Raw genomic sequence first — 18,564 nt, forward strand, 5'->3', positions numbered from 1 at the left:
CACCAGCCTTGTAGCAGGACTCAGCTAGCCGTTTAAACCCGGAGATATGATCCTCCCGTCCGCAGCAGCAGCGTTACTGGTCCATCTGTAGCACACAACCATTCCGACCACCGTTCAGAGCTCTATGGAAATGAATAGGGAGAGGGCGGGACCTCATGCTTTATATACCCCCTCCCCCTCCTCCTTCTCCTCCTCCTCCTCCATAGAGCAGTGGTTCCCAAACTTTTTCATGTCAAGGACCCCCAAATTGACACTAATGAGCCCGCGGACCCCCATTAGAAAAACTGCCAGGGACCCCCATAAGAGAAGATTTTTACGGCTCTAGCAGTGATTCTCAACCCGTTTAATTTCAAGGACCCCCCCCAGTTTGACATGCATTAGTCTACGGACCCCCATTTGTGGCATTTCTATCTCTGGGACCCCCCAATTTATATTGTAAAATCAATGTTAATGTAACTCTGAGAGTGTACAAATGTGACCAAATGGACCCTAACGGGTTCCATTTGTACAGACCCAAAGGGGTCCATTTGGTTCCAAACTATCAGTTAGCTGGGGACCCCCTGGAACTCCCTCAAGGACCCCTGGGGGTCCCCGGACCCCACTTTGGGAACCACTGCCATACGTAAGACAGAGTTACGAAACCTCCGTTCACTTCATGGGGCTTCAGTCCAATGGCCCTAACAACCCTACAGGGACGGATTAAGCCCCACGAGGGCCCCTGGGCCGGTAATGTTTATGGGGCCCCCATAGTGCGCAAGTTTTTTCGTGTTTTTATCATCTTTTTGACCTAAATTTAACTAAATCAATGGCCAATTTCAGGGCCTCAAACCCAGTTCTACGCAATCCAGTTTCCTTGAAGGGCCCCTGAGAGCCAAGGGCCCCTGGGCCACGGCCCCCACTAAGCCCAATGGCTAATTTGGCCCTGTAACCCACATGCAGTGAGTAAACTGAACCAAATTCACCCTATTGGTCAGCTATTTTGATAAAGGCGAGTTATATAGGCTGCTATATCGCTGCATGTTACTGTATTCATAAATCCTAATATTGTGCAGGGAGGGAGGACAGGTCTAGACTCGTTCTCAGCTCAGCTGTCATGAATATGACTCACAAAGTGATAACCTTTCCAGCGCCACGGCTCGGTTCCCACTCACTGTAGTGTACTGACAGTACAGTACAGCCTTGATTGAAATAAATATTTCAATCAATCAGACAGTATACAGCCTGAGCCCAGCGAGCAGAAACTGTCCAGTATAGGTTCGGTGGTGGGATTGATTGATTGATTGATTGATTGATTGATTGATTACTTCTTTCTTTCTTTCTTTCTTTCTTTCTTTCTTTCTTTCTTTCTTTCTTGTATTTGTTTCTAATACCATACCATACAAAAAGGTCACAAATTCACAATAAAACGATATTAACAGTTTGCAAATACACGCACGTGTGCGCGCACACACACACACACACACACACACACACACACACACACACACACACACACACACACACACACACACACACACACACACACACACACACACACACACACACACACACACACACACACACACACAGCCTATATAGCCAAGCCTACTATAATAGCCATAGCCTATATAGCAAATGCAAGTAGGCTTACACTACAGCCTATTGTGGGATTGTAGCCTACTGTAATTTGTTTTGGTTGTTCAATTAATCTAAATGTGCAATGAAACTAGTAAAGCTGTCAAATAGTGGAATAAAACTTACATTTGCCTCTGAGATGTAGGCCTAGTGAAGTATAAGTAGCCTTTGTAAAGCATTAAGAAGTGTCAATACTCATTAAATTAAAAGCACCTCAACAGTATTAAATGCTGTTTGTGTTTTACCACTACTAAACGTTTTGAAATGAGCTCACAGTATACTAACTGCATGCGTGTGTCAATCATTCTGACTGGGATCAGGAAAGACGAATGAACATTATGGCGAGGTCTTTGTCTCCTCCTTGTGGAAACTTAAAGTAGTGCCCTGATCTACCTCAAACGATTTACCTGGCTATTGAAATACACGCATTCTTTTCAAAATGTTAAGTCTTTCCAAGAAGTCTTTATTATTGCAAAATTAAAAGTTTGGGACACACATTTTCTTTTTCCAGAATACAAAATACTTCATGTAATGCTGTAAGTCAGGACTGCCACTTCATGAGATTGTTTCTTCAGTGGTTCCCACACTTTTTCATGTCAAGGACCCCCAAATTGACACTTATTAGCCCATGGACCCCCCATTTGAAGAGATACGCCAGGGACCCCCATAAGAGAAGATTTTTACGGCTCTAGCAGTGATTCTCAACCATGTTTAATTTCAAGGACCCCCAGTTTGACATGCATTAGTCTACGGACCCCCCATTTAATGGCATTTCTATCTCTGGGACCCCCAATTTATATTGTAAAATCAATGTTAATTTAACTCTGAGAGTGTACAAATGGAACCATGGACGGGTCCATTTGGTTACAGACCCATAAGGGTCCATGTGGTATACCTACAGTAACTATCTTTTAGCTGGGGACCCCCTGGAACTCCCTCAAGGACCCCTGGGGGTCCCCGGACCCCACTTTGGGAACAACTGTTCTACAGTACCACTCCTAACATAAAGAACCCCCCAAAAAGTCCTTTTAGACTTAGCGGTAGCCTATACTATACCTCTACTCTATACTCGGTGCATAATTATGTCTTACTAATAGTAACAGAACAATCCTGTAAACTGTGAAATATTAAATGAACAAGAGCAACCGCGGTCTCAGTAAGTTTTGGGATACTTTTCTATATTCTAATGAGTGAGATCAATTTATTTATTGTTTTTGTTGGGGGGGGGGGGGGGGGGGGGAGGAAGTCACTGAGGAGGTAAGAATAAATAAATAAATACATAAATAGGCCTACATAAATAAATGTATACCCGGCTCTTATTCGTGTCACATATAACATATATAAAGTCCCAAGATTTGGGAATTTACAAAATGTTGTTTTGCACAGAACTGTGTGCATGCACAGAACTGTGTGCATGTTATTGTTAGTACGGTAACAGGTATACGGTCGCCCCTTTTCCATCTCGCCCCCTCTACTCTATAACTAGCTGAAAAATAACAAACACAATTCATGTTGGTGGTTATAATATACAAGGTATTATCATATTAATTTATCATTGTTAAGTTCACTTCACTGTATATCCACGGGCATAATATAGCATGTTGATGCCATTACAAAACATGGGCTATACATGGAAGAAATGTGTTTAATAAAACGAAATTAACTGCTAGAAGGTCCTAAAACATTAACTTAATTAAGCAGTCACCGTCTCTGTCTCATGTTATTCATCCTTGATTTTGACAGAGTATATAGAGATCGACTACTATACAATACTAAATTATAACTGTTAACTACATTAACACATTTCGTGGGGGGGCGATGTGATAAAGGGGCGAGTCGTCTGGTATCCGTTAGTAGGCCTATACAGAACAATGCTACTGTAGGGTAGCCTATACATTACCAGGCAGCAGTGAACACATAATAATATTGTCGTGGTGTCATATATCCTACTAAGACTGTATCTGTTAACATAACAAGGCTTCAGTCGCTGAACACAAATCATACAATAATAAGGCATATAGGGGGAGAGACACATTTCGGTGAGGACTTTTTAAAGCATCCAGAGAATATTTGAGGTCAACTTCCCAAGCCTTCCAACTCTTTCACTTTTTTATTCTGCAAAGATTGGACATTCATCTCCCTGGACGACGTGTAGTCATTATATTTATGAATATAAATTAAGGGTGATTTATACATTTTAGGCGGGAACCCCTTTTGGTGTTAGCATTATGTTATGCTTTAGCTATTGAAAAATAGCAGATCTACAAGCTCATAGCGCGCCACCGAGTGGCGCGCTACGAGCTTGTAAGTCTGCTATTTTTGAAAAATCGAAGAACGACTGACATAGAAACATAGCTTTTTCAGAAAACTGTCAGGATGTAGAAGACATTTTTAGAATCTGATCAAAATGGGTTAATAGTTGTGTACCGCGGTGTCACGCGGAAAACATAGCCAATCTACAATCTGGTGTCACATCGCAGTGCGACACATTGTCAGCTCGTAGACCGGCTATACCGTCGACGTGTGACACGGTGCGGCCTCGGATAAAATGTAAACTGAAGAACAAGACGTGATTGTAATAGCTTGTCGGGAACGCTTTCAGTTCAGAAAGCTCAATGACAAATGTCTCACACACACACGCGCACACACACGCACACGCGCGCACACGCACGCACGCACGCACGCGCACGAGCAGTCGTGAAGATACAGTAAGTGTGCGTTCACATTCTATATGCTTTGAACACATGCATTCTGATTGCAAAAATGTGATGCTGCCGTGGATAATGGTGACCCCTCCCAGCTTGTCGTCGTTGATGACCATTCCTTTTTGCCACAGGGATAATGATGATGATGGTGGTGGTGGTGGTGGTGATGACGACCTGTTAGGGAACTCCACTCCAGCCCTAAATCACTGCACTGATTACAGACCAACAATACTTCCCTGTTGTTGTCTTTTCAGGCACCCACCCCTCCCGTGGGCCGTGAAGGTTCCCATCCTGATAACTCACTACCTCATTTGGATTGCAGCTGCCCATCATCTACAGCAAGCCAGTGGTGTTCAACCCTTTTTCATATCAAGGCCCATTTTTTTTTATTGGGCATTTGAGCCACGGAACCACCATTTGATGAGATTTAGGGCTCCATTTTCGTCACCGCTAAACCCCTTATCCCTAAACTTCTATGACTTTTTTTTTTTTACAATTTTGCAAAACATTTTTGAATAGTTAAAATGGCCAGTCTACAAGCTCACAACGTGTCAATGTAGATTGGCTAGTTGAACTACTCAAAAATGTTTTTCAAAATTTAGGGGTTTAGAAGTTTAGGGATAAGGGGTTTTTAGCGGTGACGAAAATGGAGCCCTTAGCCTCTCGGACCCAAAACTTTTAATATTTTGTCCACACAATTCCATGCTGTATTGATGTTGGTATAGCACTAGGAGAGATAACAGGCAAACGTTGAATTGTATAGACGTCTTGTAAGTAATCCAGATGTTTAACAAGAGTTAAATATCTACATTTGGGTCCATTTGGTTACCAACTCTCCATCATTTAGCGTGGGGACCACCTGGAACCCCCCCCCCCTCAAGGACCACCGGTTGAAAACCACCGATCATCTAAGCCACTTCTTCTTCGCCAGTGTCAGTAAACAGTAAAACCATTGTGTTCATAATTTACAAGGATACAGTATATATATATTTATAATATATCACAGCTGTGGTTTTAAAATCGTCCACTTTTGAATGTCTCTCTTTTTCTCGTATGGCGGCCGGCAGCACAACCCTATAGTCCGTGTTGACACACACCCACCCACACACACACACACACATGCCGTGGTTTCATTGCATTAAGACCCTGCATATTATCCCCGGTTCACCTCCTGTTCCATATGCATACACTTAAAGGGGAATTTCTCCCTAAACCTTTTTTTACAAAAGTAAGTTGATAATTATGTATATTGACAAAAAAAATATATTTAAAAAAAATAAAGATATAGGGGAGCTGAAGCTGCAGCTGGAGCAGAAGCTGGGGCTGGGGGGGGTCTAACACCAGCTCACGTAGACCAGGAAGAGTGTAGTGTCAACAATGCATGGAGTGTTGCTGTCACATCACCCCCCCAGCCCAAGCTTCATCTCCAGCCCCAGCCCCAGCTCCCCTATATCTTTATTTTTTTTTAAATATTATCTTTTGGTCAATATACATAATTATCAACTTACTTTTGTAAAAAAAAGGTTTAGGGAGAAATTCCCCTTTAACGGCGTTCAGTACCGTGTTTAAGTCCCGTCGTAAAACCCTGTAAAAGCAATCCTCCCCATCCCCCCCCCAGTCTCAAGAGCTCTGTTCTGTGGAGCTCTGTGAGGTGAGTGCTGCAGGCTGCTTGTGGGTATAAGACATCTGAGTGGAGACAGCCTGCAACTCCTCCGGTATATCCTTCTTCTCCGCTATCTCCTCGCTCTCCTCCTCCGTTGACGTGCTTTGTCTTTGCTTTCTACTGGGATTTGGGTTTGTCGTCTCCACCGGCGGTCGGTTCAGGGAGGGGGCTGCTGCCACCGTGGGACAGTCTCTGGAGACTGGAGAGAGAGAGAGAGAGAGAGAGAGAGAGAGAGACTGGTCACTACCTACATGACTGCCTGCCTAAATATGTCCCAAACCGCCCCCTAAGGTCTTCCACTGCGGGCCTGCTCGCTTTGCCTAAAAAAATGGCAACAAAAAAATACGGGGAAGCAGCGTTTTGCTTCTACGGGCCGACGGCGTGGAACAAACTCCCACTGTACCTTCGACAGGCAGCCTCTGTAGACATTTTTAAAGCGCAGCTCAAGACTCACTTCTACACCCTTGCTTTTAATTGATCTTTTATTTTTTTTGTTATTCATGTGCTCACTGTATTGCATTACTGCTCTTGTTTTTTTTTTATGTTTATGCCTTGCTTTTCTTTCTTTTCTTCTCCATTGCTCTGTAAAGCACTTTGAGCTGCATTTCATGTCATGAAAGGTGCTATACAAATAAAGTTTTATTATTATTATTATTATTATTATTATATCAAAATTGACGAACAGAAACAGGTCCTGTAGTGTACGCAACTGTAGCCCCAGTTTGAGTTTCCTGTTCAGTTTCCCCTAACATTGTTTGATTGTTTCAGCAACAATTTGAACTAGAAACGAATATGAGACCTCACGTGTGTTTCCAATTAAAATGTGCTACAGAGCCAATTAAACAAAAGCTATGCGAGGAAAATGAACCGGAACGGAGAGCGGGTATATGCCACTTTCTGGAAACCCAGGCAGGACTACAGTTTAGCAAAATTAAAAATGTCCTGTGGAACTCAATTGATGGAACTATTGTGCCAGGAGATGGCGCCACACTTACATGTCCGTGACGTTGTCAACTTGGGCATGGATCTTTGCCAAGACACTGTCCACCTGTTCCTGTTAACACAAGACGAGATGTAAAGATAACAGGAAACACATGTGAACAGTACGAAGGCATTAGTGGAGGTGACGGCGGTTTACAGCAGTTTACCTGGCGTTGCCTGTAGTAAAGTGGCAGAGAGAAGAGAGCGATCAGACCTGGGGAGTAAACAAAGAGAGAAGTGTGTTTTATCACCATTGGATCACATTTTATTGCATCTCTAAAGCAGTGATTCTCAACCTTTTCAGGCCGTGACCCCCCCCCCCCCCCCCACCCCCCCAATAACCCATTTAGGCCTGACCTCGAAATAAAAAAAAAATCTTCTAAATCCTCCAATTTTCTGAAATAAATATTTTCACGATTTTTCAAAAATAGCAGATCTACAAGCTCTTTTTCAATAGCTAAATTATAACAATGTTTAAAACACCAACAGGGGTTCCCGCCCAAAATGGGTTAAATAAATAAATACATAACCATATTTGAACTGGGGACCCCCCCCCACCATGACAAGCACTTGGAATGTAGGAAGTTGGGGCATTCCATTTTCGGTTCCACGGATAAATATTGTGCAAATAGCCGTGCTACAAGCTTGTACATTGGTTATTTTCAAAAATGTTGCCTATTTCTTATTATTATTTTACAATTTGGCCAATGTTCGACCAGTTTTTATAGTATAGTTATGTTGGGGTCTTTTACTTTTCTTTCCTTTTGAGGCATTACAAAGGTCTTAAAAGGCACTTTGCTGTCATCTGGGGACACCCCCCTCGCCCCCCAAATCACGTGAGTCCCGACCCACAGGTTGAGAACCGCCGATCTAAAGCTACATGACAAGCATTCAATAAATCAACGGGTTCCATTATATGTTATTTTCATGTCTGCGTGACGAGACTGTGGGTTTCTCACCGATGATGAGCAGAGTAAGGCCATTGCACAGTTTCCCCAAGAATGTCATCAGGTACATCAGAGCCAGGAACTAAGAGGAGGAGAAGGAGAAGGAAAAGGAGAAGGAGAAGGAGAAGGAGAAGGAGAAGGAGAAGGAGAAGGAGAAGGAGAAACCATTATTCTGATTAGCAGCCTATAGAGACTTCAAAGCAGTGGATAGCCTGGCTCTCTAGAACAGTGGTTCCCAAAGTGGGGTCCGGGGACCCCCAGGGGTCCTTGAGGGAGTTCCAGGGGGTCCCCAGCTAAATGATAGTTTGGAACCAAATGGACCCTTATGGGTCTGTAACTCTGAGAGTGTACACTCTCAGAGCTAAATTAAGTTTGATTTTACAATATGTATTACGGTCCCAGAGATAGAAATGCCATTAAATAGAGGACCGTAGCCTATAATTCAGGTCAAACCGGGGGCCCTAGAGCCATAGAAATCTTCTCTTATGGAGGTCCTTGGCATGTATTTTCAAACGGGGGTCCGCAGGGCTAATGAGAATCATTTTGGGGGTCCTTGGCATGTATTTTCAAATGGGGGTCCGCGGGGCTAATGAGTATCATTTTGGGGGTCCTTGACATGAAAAAGTTTGGGAACCACTGCTCTAGAAGCAAGGTAGCACACCAAGCTCCCGTTGCACTTTATTACCAGACAGAGTTGCAACATTTCGACCCTTGGCTTGTGGGTCTTCGTCAGGTACCGTACCTGACGCCAGGTACGGTACCTGACGCCAGGTACGGTACCTGACGCCAGGTACGGTACCTGGCGTCAGGTACCGTACAGGTACCGTACCTCAGGGGTTCTCAACGTTTTTGGCCGGGGACCCCCGAAAATGCGTTGGCAACGTCTCGGGACCCCCGCCCCGCCCCCTCCCGACCCCCAATATAAATTGACTGCTACAATAACCTTAAACAATTTTGGGCGGGAACCCCTTTTGGTGTTTTAAGCATTGTTATAATTTAGCTATTTAAAAATAGCAGATCTACAAGCTCATAGCGCGCCACCGAGTGGCGCGCTACGAGCTTGTAGGTCTGCTATTTTTGAAAAATCGTGAAAATAATTTCTTTTTTTTTTCTTTTTTTTTTTGGAAAATAATTTGGGGACCCCCTAAAATAATTTGGCGACCCCCCGAGGGGTCGCGACCGACGGGTTGAGAACCCCTGCCATACCTGACATCAGGTACCGTACCTGACACCAGGTACCGTACCTGACGAAGACCCACAATGGTCCAAACTAAAGGCTCTGTTAATAAAGTGCACGGGAGCTTGGTGTGCTACCTGTGCACGGACTACCTTCTGATTCTGCACCTGTATTTTTGTTCAGCGCCTGTAGAATCTTTTTGAGATGTGCGTGCTTCCCTTTTGGACTCTGAGCTTGGCTCTCTAGACTTAGAAAAAGAGTGAATATGCACTTCATGTCGCTTTCATGTCGCTGCATGGTTTATAGAAAGCAAAGCAGTACATTTGCAGTGGCGGAGCAACAAACAGCACAGATACTTGGCTGCGGGTTGCGGGAACGGCCACGAGTTATTACTTCTGTGGCGTCTGCACAATAGCTACTAGGTTCCATAGAGACCATATAAAGGCCCGGATCAAAATAGGCATAATAATATCCAGAGATTCACCGTGATTAGGAACAGACGTTTTATACGTAGTGTAGCTACGCACAAAAATGTGTTTACCGCAAAGGGGGCATGTGTGTGTATGTGACTACTGCAGTATCGCCTTCGACCGTAGAAACAGTGCTCTGAAACAGGACACCCGTCTCTCGGATGCAAAGGGACCTGACCTTATCCCCCTAGCCTCTCCGCAGAGAGCCACTTGTGTATCATGTCAAATACCATCCAGATCAGGAGTGAGACCAGAAGGTCCTGAAGACTTAAGGGGATTAGACTAGAGATGAGGCAGTCGAATCGCACGTCGGGTCATGACTCCCAACGTTAAATTTGTTATGTCACACACTGCTGCCTGCTATTAATTACAATACATAACACACACACACACACACACACACACACACACACACACACACACACACACACACACACACACACACACACACACACACACACACACACACACACACACACACACACACACACACACACACACACACACACACCTTTGCAGAGTATTAGTATACAGTAGACGTATCTATCTACCCCTAGGAATTCCCAACACAAAAATGTTATTGAAAATATAACATTACTACAATTTGTTTTTTTAAAAGCACTGCACATGTGCTACCAGTGTAGTGTTATACCAGAGTGACATGCTATAGGCAACATGCAAACCACTCGTTTAGGCCAGCTGAGGCTCATGCGGTGCGTGTGATGTGATATCACATGTCTCGTCCTCTGCGAGTTGCCTCTGGTTACAGAGGCAACTCACATGCACTGCAGAGAAAGCCTGCAAACTACAGCAGTTAGTACAGCTAGGTTTTGAATACAAATGTTTTCATTATACATTATGTTGTTGCCATTTAGGAAAGTCTCAACTTAACCACAGATCTTCAATTAAAGGTAAACGGTGCATTTGTATAGTGCTTTTTATCCAAAGCTGTTTACATAGATGTGCATTACAGTCATTTACCCGCACACACACACATCCATACACACCAATGGCAGAGGAAACCATGCAAGGCACCAACCTGCACATCGGGAGCAATTAGGGGTTCCGTGTCTTTCTCAAGGAGGACACTTCGACACTAACTCTGGGGGAGCCCAGGTTCGAACATCCAGCCATTCAGCCGCTCTTCCGGCTACTCTACCCCTAGCTGAGCCACTGCTGCCCCATATAGATCTTTACCACTGATCTACAAGTTGACAATGGATCACGGTGTGACACGATGCGACGTGACCGTGACCTTTTTTGTGTGTGTGTGTGTGTGTGTGTGTGTGTGTGTGCTATTTTTTTAAATACAGCCCAAGTGGTTCAATGGGTATCCCATCTGAGATTATATTTATGATGGCTGCTACAGAAGATATTGGATTATTGTCGTTTTGGTTTATATTTGATGTGCTTTTAATGTCCGTTCAAGACATTCAAGTTTTCTAAGTCTAAAGTCTAAGTGGAGTGAGTGTTCATTTGTAAGATAAAGTAATGATGGCGCACAGCAATATTGCAGTGAACGACTTGCAAGGGAGCTGGGATAATGGGTGACAGACAAACGGATAGGGAGGGACGGATAGAGAGATGTCGGCAGTAAGGAGAGAGAGGAGAGCGACAGAAGCAAATACCCACAGACAGACAGGCCTGTTAGTATTATGAGACTGGACTGGATGTGGTTCAACGCAGTCTTACAGAGTCTGTACAGTCTGTAGTTTGTCTTGGGGGAGGGAACAGCCGAAGAGGGCCACAAGGTGAGTCTTAAGTTTTGCCGCCAGCATGAATTAATCTATCTATCGCGCATTGCCAAGGTTTTATCGCGCGCAACCCTTATTTTGAAGAGCCAAATAATATCCTTAACCGGATGTTACAATGACAAAATGCTGTGTGTGGTGTCTTGACCGGTTGTTGTTCTCTCGGTCGGTGGTGGAAAAACCTGACCGCGAGTATCGCAGTGCCTGCTGTCGGCCGATTTGGAGATACAGGCCTTTGAAAGGAGCACATAAGAGTGCAAGTGGATGCGCACGCATCTTTAAAATGGCCGCGGCCGCTGTCCCACTTTGACTGTTATGCTAACGAGCGGCAGCTAACGATTCGATCGGATCAAAACATGGATTAAAGAATATAAACCCTGGAAAACGTAGGCTACGGTTCTGGCAGGCTAGACGATTAATTGAATCCTATACGGTTACTACGGTTCTGGCGAGCTGCGTGTCAACCCACCCCTTTTGGTGTTAGCATTATGTTATGCTTTAGCTATTGAAAAATAGCAGATCTACAAGCTCATAGCGCGCCACCGAGTGGCGCGCTATGAGCTTGTAGGTCTGCTATTTTTGAAAAATCGAAGAACCACTGACATAGAAACATAGCTTTTTCAGAAAACTGTCAGGATGTAGAAGACATTTTTAGAATCTGATCTCAGGTCAAAATGGGTTAAAACCACTTGAACAGTATTCTGGGGGCGAACATTTGGTGAAAATATGAGATCTGAGCTCCAGATAAAATGAAACTTTGACTCGAGCACAAACACATTACCGGTCGTTAAGTTACCTTAAGGGAGTCGAAGACATTTCCAACAAAGATGAGGTTCCTCAGAGTGTCGAGGGCAGACAGGACCGTAACGATGGCTTTCCGCGTGTAGTGCTCAGCCTGTCCTCCGCTCAGGCTAGCGTCCAGGTCCAGGTATGCTCTGGGTGGTGGAGGAGAGACACGGCATTTTCAATTAGCAACATTTCCTTCTTTGTCTCTCTCATGCCGATCCACTTCTGTGTATCTTTTCTCCACAATTCTCGCATAAATCATTGTTCACGGTTGTTGACAACGGCAAATCGGTTTAGTCATCGAGGGGTCATAGACGTCGGTTGAATAATAATAACAAGCTTTTATTATTATGTTTAGCCCATAATGACACGTTAGGGTTAAAGTGTCTTCTATTAATTCCACATGTTTCCACGGCAACGTAAGCCAACACACAAAACACTTACTGTGTTAATTATGAGTGTTGACACACACACACACACACACACACACACACACACACACACACACACACACACACACACACACACACACACACACACACACACACACACACACACACACACACACACACACACTCTCGTTTGGTTATTTTTTTGTCTTTGTTACTTCTGAACAATTATCCTGGATTACAGATGGATCACATATGACACAACCGTGGCGCTTATATTACCGTTAATGGCAGGCCAAATCGCGTAAAACAAGAAACACTTTTGACTGTAAACCCGTCAACACAGTCATATTTTACAGAAGAAAAGACACAAGACGAGTCTTGAATAAATTAAGTCCCAAATGTCCCAAAGTCGACCCAGAGGTTTGTACATTATGTGGCAACATGACGCAGCCTGTTCTTATTAACAAGACTCTGTGGAGAAGCTGTTATGACTTAAAACTTTGATATAAATCTCTCAGCCTCGCATCGCGGTGCCAGTAGGCTCGTGTCCAGCTTCAGTCACAATACGTTCTGTCCCATTTATATGATCGTTATTTATTAAGTGATAATCTGCTCAAGGTGAATTACAATTTACAGAGACAGACCAAACAAAGAATGATTAAAAACGCGTAGCAGCGGAGCACCTTGTCAGTGAGTGGATGCTTCACTGGATGGGTGTGGACTCTGGATGAACGTCACCTTGCACACCAGTATTATATATATATTATATATATATATATAAGTATTATATTACCGTATTTGTGAATTTAATATGGCTAATATATGTTTTTATTATATGTTTGTGTTGCTAGTTATTGTTCATACAATGTTGTGTACACTGTACAGGACTATTTGGCTGATCTGTTTATTTGTACCATGCCTTGAAATAGCTTGCGATATAGCCTATCCATTTAAAGTTATTACTGCAAAAGTATAATCCTTATCCTTACTGTATTGTCAGAGGTATAAACCTGGATGAGGCTGGACTGCTGCCTCTTCTCAGAAATAATAAACTAGAACTCCTGTCAGGAGGCATGCCCTATTCCATTTCACATTTATACAGTATACATGTACAGTATATTGGTCTTAATCTAATGTGGGCTTGCACCGGCAGACTTCAGCATCTGCAATTGACTACATCCCATACAGTGAAGCGTTTGTAATTGGATCCATAGTTGAGAATTTAGATCCATGCAACAGACAGCCAAGACAGCGCGCGCACACACACACACACACACACACACACACACACACACACACACACACACACACACACACACACACACACACACACACACACACACACACACACACACACACACACACACACACACACACACACACACACACACACACACACACAGACAGACAGACAGACAGACAGACAGACAGACAGACAGACAGACAGACAGACAGACAGACAGACAGACAGACAGACAGACAGACAGACAGAATATTTATCGATCATCACGAATCAAATACAAGTGTCACTGTGCTCTCTCTACTACTCTCTTACTTGAAGGGGTGGTCTCCGTCGCCCCAGTTGAGTGCGTGGAGGATTTGGTAGTAGACGCGCACTGAGATGGTGACACACACGACAGCCAGGGACAGTGTGGAGAGCACGGTGATGATGCTGAGCTGGAACAAAGACAGCAGGCCCACCACCAGGCCCGTCAGCACCATGCCTGAGCGTTCCGTGTCCTTCCAATAGATCAGATCCATCACTGGAAGAGACACAGGGGGGGGGGACAGGGGGACGGGGGGGGGGAGCAGGTTAGGGTTAGGTAGACATCTATACATGTATACAAAATGACCAGAAACACATAAAGAGCTAGCCCTGAATTGCCATAACAGGTCTAACTCTGAGAGTATACAAAATGGAAATGCAAATGCAAATGGACCCTTTACGGGTTCTATTTGTACACAGTTGTGGGGGTCCTGGACAAAATAAAACATTTGAGAAGCAATAAAACTAGTTGTCATGATAATAAGCATATTGATAATGATAACCATGACATGACAACTGTCCACTGCTGTATCAGAGAGACTGACTGTACAGTACACAATGATATGAGATGCATGCCTGCTCATTCTGATCTTTGTTTCCATAATGGGGACGTCATAGATCCACTGTTCTTACTGTATTTATTTCTCTGTGGCTGTAATAAACTTTAGAATGTACAGTATGTGTAATACGTGGCCTGTGTTTTTGTTCTATAATTTTTATCCCACGATTTTGTAACCCATTTTTCACCCCTGTGTCAATTATCTAATGTGATCCTGGGCTCTACACACCCTCCGCCAACCTAGTCCCCATATATGGGGGACATGGGGAGAGCAACGGACTTGAACTCATGCTTCCTTCATGCCCGAGTGTCCAAGTTGCTCCTTTACACCTGACAGGGGGGAGTTTCCCTGGTTGGACGTAGCGCGTGGAAGGAACACGTTATTCCAACCAGTTCCTTTCCCCTCCATCAGGCGCCCCGGCTGGCCAGGGGGAGGCAGTTTGGAGACCAGGATTACTGCATGATTTTTGTGAGGGTACCTACCCTAGGGGACACGGGGAGAACATGCAAACTCCACACAGAAAGGCCCTTTCGCCAACCCCACCTCGGGTATGGGCACTGATGACGCGGAGGAGGAAACACGGCGCCAGCACCCACAGCGTCCCGAGCGGGAATCGAACACAGGACCTTCTAGCTATGAGGCGACAGCACTACCAACTGTGCCACCGTGCCCCCCTGGCCTGTGTTTGTTGACATATGTTCTCTCTAGCCTATCCTCACCCACCACCAGTGTTGGATGGAGACTCTAGAGACCATATAGATGGTCAACCTAAATCACGACACTAGTGAACTCATAATGTGCCATACTGTACGAAGGGCAGTATTATGCGTGTCTTAAGTACCAGGTCTTATTACTTAACTTAAGACCTGGAGGCGTGGCCAATGCTGTTTGGCCACTCAGAATAGCCAAATGGCATTGGTCACGCCTCCAGGTCTTAAGTTAAGTAATAAGACCTGGTACTTATTAAGACACGCATAATACTGCCCTAGTGTCATAGACAGTAAATAACTAAAATAATATCCTGAAGAAAACCTGGAGATTGACATTCAGTGGGTCTTATGATCAAAATAAGAATATTATAATGGTGTGTAAAAACACTCATAATGGACAGATCTACAAGCTTACAACGCGGTGGTACGCCTCCAACGTTAATAAAGTAAATGGCCTACTCTCACGTGTAATGAGAATAAGTTTAACCTCACCACCAAAGGCCAAACGCTCCAAAGGACAGATTCACAAAATTCCGATTCACAAAATTCCGATGTAGAACAGTGGAGGCTCCACTAGCTGTTCTTACATTGGACTTGGAAACGGAGTCATCATGGACACGGCAAGATTGATTGATTGACAAAAATGTAAACAGCAACAGAGTACAGTCAAACACTTAGTCTAAAAGGATAGCACCAAAAGTCCTTGCGGTCTTGTTTCCAATCGGGTCCTAATGTCATCCTGTGTGTGTGTGTGTGTGTGTGTGTGTGTGTGTGTGTGTGTGTGTGTGTGTGTGTGTGTGTGTGTGTGTGTGTGTGTGTGTGTGTGTGTGTGTGTGTGTGTGTGTGTGTGCGCGCGTGCGCGCGCGCGCAGTGTACTTGTATTACTATATTTGTAAGTGACAAATGTCCTGAAAAGTAAATAGTAGAACTTTAGATATAGTCAGTGTGAGGAACATTTTACTGTTCTTCACAAGATAAATTGTTGTTTTATGTTTAAAACAAAAAGAGTTGTGTTACAATTAGGAAAAGATTCAGGTTAGGGTTAAACATTTTAAAGTTGGGGTTGGAATTATACCCGATTTATAGGTGTCGTGAACCGAAAGTAGCTCTCGGCGCGATGCGCGGCAACGTTTTGTGAGCTTGCAGATCGGCTGTTTTCGGCATCAGTTTAAAGTGTGAAATGCCAAACATTTGAAAAAAAATCTTAGACATGTCCTCCCATTAAGTATAGCGGGTATGCGCATCCATAAAGTGAATGGCAGATCGAGTGGCACTTTGAGTGACAAAGTGAGTGACAAAGTCAGTTTAACGTCATTTAACATCGTTTAATGCAATCAGATAGGACTTTTAAGTTTAGATGTATGAGTTGTAAAGGCCAGAAAGTCGTTTTTTGCCACTTAGTAAGTGTTCCCGCATAACTTCCTGGTATGATGATGATGTCATGCGCATACCGTCTATAGTAATAAACTTGCGTGCGTGCGTGCGTGCGTGCGTGCGTGCGTGCATGCGTGCGTTGGAACGGTATACTGAAGATGTCAAAGTGAAAGTAAACAACAAGGCCATTAATAGCGATCAAACTAAGGTTATCGTAGGTTAATGACACGCAAGTTATGACGAAGAGGGATTTCTAGGATACAGACTGACGCAGGCCGCTGGCCTCGGAGGGTGTTCAACTAAATATAACCCCCTGAAAGATGAGGTTAGAGGAGGAGGGACTCATTTAAATGTTGCCTTCTGTAGCACCTGCTGCCAGACGTCATAGTCCTCCTCCCTCTGCAACCTCCTCCTCCTCCTCCTCCTCGCCACCCCGGCTGCGGCTTCCTTCACTTTCTGTCACCCAATAAAAGGTCTATTCATGCTCCAGTTTTAGGTGATAAGGTGACCGCCGAAAACCACAACATGACGTTGCGCCGTGGTGGTCACCCACCCACCGCTCATGGCTCAATTCACAGTCCAGTCTTGGGTGAAGAGGTGACCAACCACGGCACCGAAACGATGGCTAGTAAAAACAGAGAGATGTGTTTGTGTGAGCGGTGACCCACGTGACGTCATGTTGTACTTTCCGGTGGTCATCACCTCTTCGCCGAAAACTGGAGTAACTATGAATAGGCCTTAATTTATATAGCTGTGGGCAGTTTTTATTTTGTCGACTAAAACCATGATGAAAATCTTTAGTCGACTTTTTCAACTGACGAAAACTCAATTAAGCTATAATGACTATAACTAACACTAAGGGAGGGAGGGACCAGTGGAGTAATCTAGAAGGACTAAGACAAGTTATGTTATGTTTGGTGGCGCACCGGCATTGCACTTTGAAAATCTACAAGCTCAAAATGCATTGTGAGCTTGTAGATCGGCTATTTTCAGCAACCAAGTGTGAAACCAAGTGTAAAAATATGCCCTGAAGATCTGCCACATTTCAATGTTTTTAAAACATTTCAGACTAAATATGACAGTTGCCTACTGACATTAAATGTCAGTAGGCAACTGTCATATTTAGAGTGCAGACCCATAAGACAAATGGATCCAAATTTTGGATCCATTTGTCTTATGGGTCTGCACTCTCAGAGTTACAGACCCATAAGGGTCCATTTGGTTCCAAACTATCATTTAGCTGGGGACCCCCTGGAACTATTACCCTAGCCAGCCCCAGGGGCCTCAACTCTCAAGGAGAGAGGGGTCCTTAATTTTTGAAGCCCTCCGGGGCCCTACAGCTTTGCCACGCGTGCTTTTGTTTTGACCGAAAAAGTTTGGGGGGGGAGCGGTAAAAATCTAACCTGACTCTGCCAGATGGGGCAGCAGAGAGTACACAGGTTCCCCCCTTGAAATACCATATAATTTCATCATTAAAAGTACAATACTAATACTAATAATAATAATAATAATAATAATAATAATAATAATAATAATAATAATAATTTTATTGACGTAATAATAATTATTATTATTATAATAACTTTGAAAATGGCTTCGCATTGAAAATCGTTTTCAAATGTTTGAAAGTATGAAATATGTCTTAAGTAATTAAAACCAGGAAAAGATGAATATTCTCATATTATCACAATATCTATATAAAATTGACGTGTTGCCCAGCCCCAACTGTCATTATATACTTTAATGTAAATGACCAGACGGCTTTCGTTGAGATAATGCGCGACTCTCCTAACAATAGCCTCCCCTCGTACGTACGTACAAACACCCACCCAGCCAGCCAGCCAGCCTTATGCCTAATGATATGTCATGTAATTATGGCACATGATGA

The 18,564-nt window shown here is 43.9% G+C and overlaps 1 protein-coding gene across 1 annotated transcript in view; it reads right to left on the bottom strand.

Annotated features, from left to right (window-relative positions):
* Window positions 1-6,029: 6,029 nt before the first annotated feature.
* The window catches only part of rtn2a (reticulon 2a), a 20,612-nt gene continuing 8,077 nt past the window's right edge, over window positions 6,030-18,564 (bottom strand). The window contains exons 2-7 of the mRNA XM_079515063.1: window positions 14,042-14,249; window positions 12,105-12,243; window positions 7,923-7,992; window positions 7,131-7,177; window positions 6,978-7,036; window positions 6,030-6,181 (exon numbers count right to left, since the gene is read on the bottom strand). Of these exons, the coding sequence (XP_079371189.1) occupies window positions 6,100-6,181; window positions 6,978-7,036; window positions 7,131-7,177; window positions 7,923-7,992; window positions 12,105-12,243; window positions 14,042-14,249 (605 nt within the window). The 3' untranslated portion in view covers window positions 6,030-6,099. The remainder of the gene's footprint in view (window positions 6,182-6,977; window positions 7,037-7,130; window positions 7,178-7,922; window positions 7,993-12,104; window positions 12,244-14,041; window positions 14,250-18,564) is intronic.

This window comes from Electrona antarctica (genome assembly GCF_951216825.1).
Source record: "Electrona antarctica genome assembly, chromosome: 11".
NCBI lineage: Eukaryota > Metazoa > Chordata > Actinopteri > Myctophiformes > Myctophidae > Electrona > Electrona antarctica.